At 38.7% G+C, this 12,175-nt stretch overlaps 1 protein-coding gene across 1 annotated transcript; it reads left to right on the top strand.

Annotated features, from left to right (window-relative positions):
- Nucleotides 1-6,673: 6,673 nt before the first annotated feature.
- myl10 (myosin, light chain 10, regulatory) lies at nt 6,674-11,325 on the top strand. Its single transcript, XM_056397405.1, has 7 exons — nt 6,674-6,728; nt 7,666-7,755; nt 8,430-8,505; nt 9,532-9,636; nt 9,770-9,848; nt 10,355-10,403; nt 11,102-11,325. Exons 1-7 carry the CDS (start codon nt 6,726-6,728, stop codon nt 11,204-11,206), a joined length of 507 nt encoding a protein of 168 aa, XP_056253380.1. The 5' UTR covers nt 6,674-6,725; the 3' UTR covers nt 11,207-11,325.
- The last annotated feature ends 850 nt before the right edge of the window (nt 11,326-12,175 follow it).

The raw sequence follows: 12,175 nt of genomic DNA, 5'->3' as shown, positions 1-12,175 counted from the left end.
TGATGACATATGTCCTTGCCTTGAGTCAGAGATATGCCATTACCAAGGGCAGGGAAATATAATAATCTGTGGTGATTTTAATGCCTGGACTGATACACAACGTGAAGTCATCAGCAGTGAAGGAGACAGATAACTAAAAACAACTTTGACACTGCGATTAACAGTAATAGGAAGGAGCTACTGGAACTCTTGTTTTTATTATTCAATCAAATTCTGAGTGACGGATATTTTTTGGAGAGGTGGAAAAATGGTCTCATTACATCTATATGTTTAAAAGTGGCAACAAACGTGACCCTCGGAATTACAGATGGATATGCACCACAAGCTGTATGTTGTTCCTAAGCGTCATTAGCTCCCATGTAGTTAAATTCCTCCTCAATGACCACAATGTTCAATATAAAAGTAAAATTGGATTCATGCGTCACCATTGCACATCGGACTGCAGCCTATCTTTATCCTCCCACTGTGATTAACACACATGTGCGCCAAAATAAAAATAAAATGATACAATGCTGCTGCTGCTGCAAAAAAAAAAAAAAAAAAAAAAAAAAAAAAAACCTATACAGTTGAGTGCAAAAGTTTGCATCCCCCTTAGACCCTGGGTGAAATATCAAAAAATCTATCTATATAGTACAGTTAAGCTTCAAAATACCATTCCATAATTATCTAAATATGTTTCCCACTAAATACCTTTTTATGGTATGGACTCATTGTTAAAATAGCTAAGTCCATGTCCAAATGTACCTTAAATACCAAGCTCAAAAGTCTACATCTCTTTTGATGAATCTTCAAAGTAATTAATTTTAATATTCAAAATCAGGTGTCTGGTCTTTAAAAAACATTGTCACCACTCAATGCTTGATTAGTGGCAACAAGTGTGTTCAATTAGGCTTGCATTTTATATTTGCAAGTGGGTATAAATGTCCAAGATGTTCATGCAGTTTGCTGAGCGCAATAACAACAATGTGAGGAGGGAAACAGCTGCCAGAAGACCATTAAACTGGTAAACTTTCATAAGCTGGAGAGGGGTATAAAGATATTTGAAAGCATTTTGAAATACCACCACAAACTGTGAAGACCATAATCCGGAAATGAAAGAAACCTGGACACACTAAGACTCTACTATGGAGTGCAAGCTATGTAATGTTATGTAAGAATCGGAAACAAACAGCAGGTGACTCACAAAATCCTTAGAGGCAAATTGAATATAAGTTTACATCTCCACAGTCAAGCGCAGTCTGCACAAGTCTAAAATGCTTGAGGTGAAAGCAGGCAGGAAGCCATTGCTTATAGACACAAGGCAGCAATCTCAAAGGATGCTGAAGAGCATGTGAAAAACCAAATGAGTTTTGGAACAAGATTATGTGGTGTAATGAGACCAAAGTTGAACTATAGTGTCATAACTGGAACAGGTATGTGTGGCGAGGAAAAAACTCTGCCTATGAGGAGAGGAACACCATTCCCACAGTCAAACATGGTGGAGGCTTGTTGATGTTTTGGGGGTGTCTGTCTGCATCAGGCACTGGAGCTCTGCATAAAGTGGAAGGAAGAATGAATGCAGGCCAATATCAACAGATTTTAAAGCAAAGCCTCCCACCACCTGTCCAAAGGCTAAAAAATGAAGAGACAGTGGATTCTTCACCGAGACAATGATCCAAATTACAAATCAGTCAAATCAGGAATGGTTTAAAAAGAATAAGGTGAGAGTTTTGGCCATGGCCTTCCCTGACCTGAATGAAAACCTGTGGATGGATTTGAAAAAGGCCGTACAGGCCAGCAACCAAGCAAACTGGTAGACTTGGAACAAATATGCCATGAAGACTGGGCTATTATTAGACCTGAGAGGACACAGAAGCTGCTCAGAGGGTATCCAAAGAGGTTATAAAGGCATATATATATATATATATATACATACACACACATACACATATATGTACATACATACATATATACATATATATACATATATACATACATATATATACACATATATATAGATATATATATATACATATATACATATATATAGATATATATATACACATATATACATATATATATATATATATATATATACACATATATATACATATATATACATATACATATATATACACATATATACATATATATATATATATATATATATATATATATATATACATACACACACACACACATATATATATATATATATATATATATATATATATATATATATATATAAACACCTATATATATATATATATATATATAGAGTAAAGTACAGTAAAGTAGTTATCATTAAATCTGATTTATCTCAACTGTTCTCAGTCTATATAAAATAATACTAACAGAACTGCACAATATTTGATATTAATTTAGTTAATTTAACATATAAATTTAAAATTTAAAATAATTTAATTATAAGATAAATACTAGGATTTGAAATCAGGTTTTTCAGCTGCTTTACATTTTCTTCTCAGGAGGTGCTGACAACATCATTGGACGTCTTGCAGATGATGGCCGCCCCGCATTCGTCTGGGCTTTCGATGAAGACCCTAGCCCTAATGAAGATAATCCCCCAATCAACGTCTCATCTGACGAGGACGATGACGACATTGATGATGAGGAGGACTCGTCTAATTACACCAGTTCTGATTCCGGGTACAGCACCATGACAGAGGATGAAGAGGCCCATGATCACAACTTCATGCCTCGTCCCCCTCTTGACAGCCAACTGCTGGCACTGCTCAAGTTTGTCTTGCTGCTGCTCCTCAGCTGCTGATGGTTAGGGACTCTGTTGAGCACCAGAGGGTTCCTGGGCAGCAAGTGGAACAACCTGAAGGTCTACTGTCTCAAAGGTTGGAGGAGTCTACTCCCTCAACGTCAGGCCTCGGCTCCTTGAAAAAGAGGAGCAGAGTAGAGGACTCCACATGGCAGGTAAGTTCTAAGACACTGAGGAGGACTGATGAGGAAAACCCTGAGGATTCAGCTCCTTCGACATCAGGCCTCAGCTCCTTGACAAAGAGGAGCAGGGAAGAGCACTACAAGGACTCAGCTCCATCAACTTCAGGCCTTGGAGGCTTCACAAGCACAGTACACTGTCCTCCTTTTAGAACCGCAGGGTCTATTTTTGGGGTTCCTTTTAGAGCCCCAAGATGGGCTGAAGACAGTGACTCTGATTAGAATATGAAAACCCTGTTTGCTGCAGGTTTGGTCTGTAAAAACTTTGCATTTGGTAGAGCTGGTGATGCCCCAGGTAGCCTTTGCGTCTGGCAAGGTAGGTCTTAACCTAGGTAGTGTCTTGCACCAGGGCCCATTTGTATCTGGATCATCTCTTTGAAACTTTGAGGGCTGACCTTTGCGTCTGGCTGGGTACAGCCACAGGTAGCCTTCGCGTCTGGCGAGGCTGTCAAAGCCCTTGGTAGCATCTTGCTCCAGGGCCTATTTGTACATATGTGGTAGCTAGAATGTCCCATTGTAATCTGGAGAGCTGGCAAAGCTACATGTAGCCTTCCCATGAATCTGGCAGGCTTGGCGATGACTTGAATCCAAAGCACTTCACAATGTGCCTCTCAGGAACTGGCCTAACATTTTTGGACGCCTTTGGACTCAGAAAACACATGCAGGCCCAAGGAGAATATGGAAAATCAGAACCTTTTTGACGACAGTGCTGAGCACTAAAGCATGAAGTGTTTCTATGCCGCCCTGTAGATGTACTACAGAGAGGAAGTTGTCCTGGTCTCACTTGCCAGTACTTACAGTATCCCATTTAGCCTTGGTATGCTACCCTGCGGAGGAGCCAGGGATTCAAAACAACAACAAGCCTGCAGGTAATGTAGGAAATGCTCTACCACATGAGACGTTGCTCTTGACATGATGTGGGAGAAAAGGTAAGTATGATCTGACATGTAACCCTGTTTACCCTGTTAGCTCTAGATGCCCATACAGAGGTAAGTTAACAATTATTAACAACATTAAAAACAGTGTCCTGCAAATTTCAGTTTCACTTATTTAATGGCTCAGATATTGTTTCTCTTTTTTCACTCTGTTATATTTTTATGTATTTTTCCTTTAGAAGCTGTAGATGCTTTACCAAACAAAAGGTAAGTCAGTGCTTAATGGCCACATTTACAAATGTCGGATATTACTTGTTGATACTTCAGTAGCATTACTATTCTTTACTGTTCTTGTCTGACAGAGCAGAGCTGTGTAATATGGTGTTGTTTCCTTGACGACAGAGAAAACATGCTGCGGGCCTGATCAGAGGGATGGATGACCACAGGACAAACTGGAGAGGGGTGGTCACCTGTTTAACTCAGCTAAGTAAGTACTCCTCTCACTAAGACTACAAGAGTACCATTAAAATGATGATAAGCTAAAGTTAACAATGCATGTTGTATGTGGATTACATTATTATGTGAACCTTTCTGAATATTATTCCACTGTTTATAATGTAACTCCAGTAATTCAACAAAACAGCTGCCTACAAAGCAAAGGTTGAATTATAGTGTCCAAAATGATTCATTACATGTTTGACTATTTCACAGGGCAGGACTCGTTCTGTGTCTTCAGCACTCTCCGCAGCTTACATCCATCCAAGCACCAAACAGTCTGAAGACCCAGTGAATAGTATGACAACCTCCTTGCCCCTCCAAACCCAGCACCACCCTCTTCAGTTACCAGCCAATGAGGAGCGTCCCGACCCGACCAGCACAGAGGAGGCTGTTTTCATGTGCTTCTTCTGTGCTGGTTGGTTCGGGAAACTCCTCACACACGTACACAGGAAGCTCTGACCACATCTTTGCTCAAAGTCAAGACAGTCAAGAAAGAGATGCACAGTTCATACTGAAAGAGAAAAAATAAATTCTTAAAGATTAAAAGAATGTAGTTTTTTTTTTACATTCAATACAGTATGTTACTGTAGGTGTATTTACACAGTTTATCAGTTTATGTCTTGAATAGTATAATATCATTGTCTTATGTATATTACGTATCATATATGTATACACACACACACACATACATCAAGCTTCTTAAGTAATGAATCAGCTTTAGGTGTGAATATTTCTTGTGGACTGTTTCAATAATTAGGCTTGGAAGATTTTTCATCTGCCGTTTCTACTGATGGTTTGTAACTCAAAACACACAACACTAGACACATATTCAACTGGCGTTATGCTTTTTCCCCATTTTTCCCCCACTGTCAAACATTCGATGACAAGTTAGAACATTATGTGTTTGTATGTTAAAACACACAAGGTCTGTTCTAATATATACACTGTCTGTACAACATGAAGACGTTCACGGCTGAAGGACAATGACATGACACCAGTAAACTTTTGTGGAAATGTTTCAGCTTAAGTTCAGTTTACTATCATGGAAAACAACAAAACCTAGCAAATATTCACATTTGAGAAGCTGTCACTTTGTAAAGGATTTGGGGATTTTGCCTTAAAAATGACTTAAATAGCCAGACTGATAAAAGTAGATTTTGCACAGACAGGGCAGAAACAGTCTGCTCACTAATTCATCTGCACCGTTTGTGTTGACAAGATATCACCCTGATATCTGCTGACTGATAGCTCTAGCTAGTGGCAGCTCCCTGGCAGAGACAGACTAAAGTAAAGTAAAAGCATTGACGTATTACGGCGATCTGCTGCTGTGCCACACTGCTATTTTGTCCCAGTGGCCACAGCAAGTACTGCAACTTAAAAATCCCCTGTGGCCCAAAAAGCACTCTCCCCCCCAAAAGAGACATGTATAAAACTGTTGAGAAGATACTTTGAACTGCAAACAAGGTCAGTCTTTCTTCTGCAGTGCAGCATTATGTGTCAAATTGAATGGAATGTAATATTTGAACAAATGTGTTTGCAGTGAATTGGCATCTCTTGGCCATTACATGCTCTCATTTTATCATTATACGACTATCTGCATACATGGAACACATATAGTGAATAGAAACCACACACTATAAATGGATATGAAAATATACACCTGTTTTAGATGACATATCAGTCATCCAAAACATGCGTCTCCCTAAATGTTTCAAGGTTGTGTGGCCACAAGTTAGAAGTAACGCTGTGCAAAAGATTCACACTGTCGACTGCTTTTACAAAAAAAAACTAAACTAAAAAAATATATATATATTTATCAGAGCACTTTCTTCAGTTACTCAAGGTTCAGCACATGCTCCTTCACCCAGTAAAGTAAATAAAATAAATCTATTAGCTATACTTTTGTCCTGAGCTGCTCGGTGATTCATTCTAGCTGCGACAGAAATTTAGACAATTTGGCATAAAAGTGGTAAAACATATTTCATTTTGACAGAAATGTAAAAACTACATAAAACTGTCTATTTGCCTGCAAAGGTCACTCTAATGTATGAAACCTCTTTTAACGCCCAGGAGTATTATTTTATTATGGAGCTAATGTGGGTGCTACTGTGAGCTATGATTAGCCTGAATGAAGCTCCAGGTATGAGCATTTGTCCATGGCCCATACCCGTCTTGTGCTGACAGCTCCCCCTGTCACTACAATGGGTAACAATAGAAGTTTTATGGATGATGAAGGTGGGTGTAAAGTGTTCCGTCTCTATATGGCAGGAATACCTGAGATATTGATCCACCCCCCGTTGTCTAAACTTAGCCCAGGTGGCTGATATGGTCGGGTCTATATAACTGCAAAGAGAGACTAAAAGTTGTCTCTTGAGAAGTCCAGGACGTGTTCACAAACTCCTCGCCATGGTAAGACTGCCTTCCTTGTCCTTTACATCCTTCTTTGTCTGTTCTCCTCAGCTTCTTTGTACAGGTCTATTCTCTTGGGTTGGTGGTAAGAAGAAAATTATCCAGTTTTATGTCTGGTACTTCAACCTCTGCAGTCCATACACAAGGATGGAAGAGCCAAGTTACTGTTTCTCTGAGAAATAGCATTCAGAAAAAAATGAATACTGGATATTTTCATCCAGATAATTAGACGAAGGTTACATTGAACGTATCAAGAGACTGATATCAGGGTTAAATAATTAAAGTGCTTGATGCACAAGAAAAACTGAAGGATAGCCTGCTTGTGTTTTTTCATTTTCATGTGCTTTTTTAAAGTTGCTGTGTGTTGAGCACTCTCAGGGATCTAACATATGCGAGCCAAAGAAACAGATAAATAGACAAAGCTAAATGTCCCTGTTCAGTGTTGCCAGATTGTGTGGTTTACCTGCTTCCGAGTTGGACTTTTTATACAACTGGGCAGCAGGTAACAATGACTTTGGACAGGTTGTGATAATTTGGTCTCAATCAATGAAAAGTTGGGCTGCATTCACATGTTGGAACATTATATTTTCACTCTTCGGTCCTCACTGTGTGTGTAGGTACACAGCTATGCAGCAAGCTAAACACACTCCATTTTATGCTATTTTATAATTCTACTTATATTTTTCGACATTTCAAAAGGAAATATTGACCCCTAACTTTGACGCTGGGCCCCTTGTCACATTTCGATTATTTGTAAGTTGTTAGCAGTTACAACAAAGCGTAATTTCTTCTTTAAACTTCCCAGAGAGTTTTCATTTAAACGACTGTAAAAGGCCCAAAGAAGAAGTAAAACTAAACAACATTTCATAAACACCAGACATTTAAGGCAACAAGGCCCAGTTTAATATACAAGTCATTTCTCCAATTCTCCCATCAGGCACCAAAAAAAGCAAAGAAGAAGACGGCAGAGGCTGGCTCCAATGTGTTCAGCATGTTTGAGCAGGCACAGATCCAGGAGTTCAAGGAGGTAAGACAACAGCTGAGAGCTATGTCTGTCACATTTTTTATCACTCTTGTATTACAAATAATTTCATCTGAGCTTTTTTATTAGTGTATTATATTTTTATTATTGATGCATGCAAGAGCGCAGCTATTTTTTAGAGGTGGAGTTATATAAGTACATTCACTAAAGTACTTTACTTCCACTAAGTACACTTTTGAGGCACTTGTAGAAAACTACTGTATCCACTCCACCAAATAACATAGTGAAATATCGTTCTTTTTACTCAGCACTTCTATTTCAAGGAATAGTTCATAATAGAGTAAGATAAGATTGATACCACATGTCTGTGTATTAAATATGTAGCTGGATTCAGGACATCTTTTAATCTTAGCTTAGCACAAAAACTGGAAGTGGGGGACACAGCTAGCCAAGTTTAAAAACAAGCAACAGCTCTAAAGCTCACTAATCAACACACTGTATCATAATTCAGATATTAGGGTGTTGGCTCAGCAATGATGACAAATAGTAATAAGGACGTAGCCTGACAAGCTGCAGGTGTGTTAATCGGTGAAATAAACTGCTGTAAAGTTTGATTGAAATTAAAACATGCACATTAACAGGTGAAGATGCTTGTAGTGAATGCATGTTGACAAGTACAACAGCAGAAATCACATCCTTGTGTGTGTCTTTTACTCCAGGCCTTCACCATCATGGACCAGAACAGAGATGGTTTCATTGACAAGGGCGACCTGAGAGACACATATGCTGCTTTAGGTTCACACACACACACACACACACACACACACACACACACACACACACACACACACACACACACACACACACACACACACACACACACACACACTTTCCTTTGTCGCTTGAGCTGGGCAGACAATGTGTTTTTATAAATCTTGTACATCATGTACAATCTGGCTTTTCTGCATTAGCAACAACCTGCACCTCTTATGCTCCCAAAGAACAGATCAACAATGCTGACAAAAAGAAGGAAAGGAGGCCTTACTTTGTGTAATTCTACTGCAGACATTTTTGTCTGTTCTACTACTGAAGTAATATTAGAACAAGCTTACTACAGTTTATAATGGATCTTTTGACAACAGTCATATTGGGAAACCATGGAACTGCTTACACTGTAAGACAGCTGACCAAAATGCCAGAAATCCGAGAGCCAGATTGTTAATTGTTCAGACAGTTAATTGGATGTTGTGTTCCAACATAAAAATCTCAAATCATTTGGGAGGACTACTTCTAGACAGTATCTGCCCATCTGAAAACATTGAATTAATTCCCTAAAGACTGACTGAACCCATAACTAACCAACTGCAACCAAAACTATATGGCAAACTCCAACCCTTGATGTTTTAGTATTTTTCAACTGAAATGCTCGTCAGATGGTCTAACAGTCTCTCAAGACCCCTCCCACACACTACTACATCCTACAATTTCTAAAACTTTTCAAAACCAATGATTTGACTATCATGTCTACATCACACTGAAATTGGCCAGGCATTTGGAGGTGAGAAAGTGAACAGAATTAATGGACAGAACTATCTCATCATTTTTCACTTCACCTCTACCACTTTTCATCTGTGTGCAACAAAACGAATGCTTTTTAGGAGTGACTATCTGGAAGGTTTCAATGAATGATATAACAGTCAGTGTCAACAGTCAACAGGTGTCCGTATATAGACTCTGCCTATAGACTCCTCTCAGCATCAGGTGTGTAGCTCAGTGGTTTTCTGAATGAGTGAATTATTGTTTTGTCTGCTCATTGTACAGGGCGTCTGAATGTTGGCAATGAGGAGCTGGATGAGATGATGAAGGAAGCTCCAGGCCCCATCAACTTTACCATCTTCCTAGCTATGTTTGGAGAGAAGCTCAAAGGTTAGTCAGGCTATATTAGAGGCAATACTAGAACTGGCTTCAACTAGAGCTGTGCATAGGTGACACTGATTGACATGATGTACCACAATGCTTTTTTCAAAGCAGTCTTTTTCAAACATCTTTCATTGTTTAGGAACTGACCCTGAGGAAACCATTCTCAATGCTTTCAAGATCTTTGACCCTGAGGGAACAGGCGTCCTAAGAGGAGACGAGTAAGCGTTTTAAAAATACCTTTACAACAAGTCTACAGCCATACTCGTAGTTCCATTGAGCTATACTGCACAGCAGATAACGGCAGCATGCTAACGTGTTCACAATGATAATAAGCAGGTATAATGTTTACCACACAAAGCATTGGGCAAACGCAAAGTATTGGATGAATTCAAAATTTGACCTGATGATGGCAGATGAAGTCAGAGGATTTCCAAAGTGAGTGGGATATATCTTCTGGAGACCATCCAATCCATCCAATAGTTGTGGAGATGGTGTCCCAAACTGAAGCAGACAAAGGGAATTCAGCCATCATTACTTTTACTATTTAGACCTGTTCTTTTCCTGCTGTGACATGTCAACACGTCTTCTGTGACAAAGGCCTGTGCAGCAACACTAAAAAAAAAATCCAATATAGAGCAGATGCAAAAAAAAAAAAAAAAGTTGAAATTCTTTGTTCTTTTCAATGTTTAAGAATAAGTAACTAACTATGGTTTTCCTTTCACAGCATCAAATACCACCTCATGTCTCAGGCAGACAAGTTCACAGAGGATGAGGTAATGCATGCATGTCCGTCCATCATTACTTACAGGCGTTTGTTATTCCCCCTGACTGAAAGATTCAGTGATACATGGAGTGACCTGTTAATGATAGACATACAGCACCTTCACACTGAAAAGGACTGTAAACCGTACATTACACTGTACAAAGGAGAAGGTGCATGGCATGCTGGTATAAGTGCTGAGCTCTGGCCTGAAACACTGAAACCAGTCACTTGCAGTTCCTCACCTGCCATCTAACTGTGGCTGTTTCCTCTGTTTGAATTCTGTCATGTAATGTTACTATAAAATTGAATCTGCGGCTCTGCTAGGCTTCACAGAGCTTGACAGTGAGTTTGAGCTAATTTCTTAGTTGTAAAGCCCAAAACAGAAATAAAAAAATATTTTTCCATAACTGCTGGATGTGTCAATAGTACTTATAAAGGGATAATTTGTCAATACTGTGTTTACAACTTGTTTCCACTGCCCTCTAATGGCCAAAATCTGCTACTGTAGTTTTAAACTGATGAACTGACCAAAGAGTGTCAAACATCTCCACATCTTGTTATGTTGACCAGTTTTTATAGAGGAACGGCACCACTTCTGATACAGCTGAAAGTCATATCTGAAACTGTGAATGGGGATGCGGGGATCAAGCGCATGGTTCCTTCCTATCAGTTTGCGTTTTGACTCTTATCCCACTTGCCTTCTTTTAGGTCAACCAGATGTTCACAAACTTTCCCCTGGATGTTGCTGGAAACCTGGATTACAAGAACCTGTGTTACATCATTACCCATGGAGAGGAAAAAGAACAGGAGTAAAACAGCCAATATCAGCCCACAAATCATCTGTCAATCACATGCCATCTGAGACTTCAACCAAACATCAACACACATTCTCTTGTTTCATCTACAGCTGTAACAATAAAAGTTTCAGAAGAGTCTTGTCTTCATTGTTGCTGTATGAACTAATTTATATGACATAAGTGACACTGTATATCATCTTGCTGCCATATTCAGAAAGAAAGACAAACATTTGTCATTCTGGTACATGGCAACAGGAGAGATGACACCAATGCTCAGAGGGAGAAGGTTAAACTAGAGGCATTTTATTTTTATCAGTGGTCAAATAAACAAGCTTACAGTCAGATATGGAAGAAGGATTCAGATACCTTTTAGTAAAAGCACCAACACATTTATGTAAAAATACTCCATTACAAGTGAAAGTCCTGTATTCAAAATCCTGGTTAAGTAAAAGAAAACAAGTATTAAAGTATCAAAAGGAAAAAGGGAAAAATGAATTGAATTATATATTATATATGATTATACTATTATTATTACTGACAATACTGATGCAACGATACAAAGGCAGTATTTAACTGTCATAGCAGGCAGAGATGGAGCTAATTTTAACTTACTTTAAAACAGTTCAGTAGTTCTGGCCACTGGTTTCCAACCTAAGGGTCACAGGGAAAAATCTGAAGGGTTGTGAGATAGTTAATGTGGTACAAAAAAAACAAAAAACAAACTTATGCTTCACAAAGGTGTCTTCATTTCTTGTGACTCTTCTCAAGCCTTTGCTTTTTTGTGAAATGCAGCATAATCCTTCTTCCTCCTAGTTCTTGTGAATTTTTAATGCTGTTTTTTTTTCATCACTAAAAAAACCCAACACATTTCTATGGTATAGTTTTTTTTTTCTTCTCTTTTTTTTCTATAAATGTTACTCGTTTTAAATAGGGAACTAGCTAGTAAGTGCATTTTGGTTTGGTCGAGCAGAATAGTTGCATATAA

The sequence above is a fragment of the Seriola aureovittata genome, chromosome 15 (assembly GCF_021018895.1).
Source record: "Seriola aureovittata isolate HTS-2021-v1 ecotype China chromosome 15, ASM2101889v1, whole genome shotgun sequence".
Taxonomy (NCBI): Eukaryota; Metazoa; Chordata; class Actinopteri; order Carangiformes; family Carangidae; genus Seriola; species Seriola aureovittata.
The sequence above is the reverse complement of the archived record's forward strand: the minus strand, read 5'-3'. Positions and strand labels throughout refer to the sequence as shown.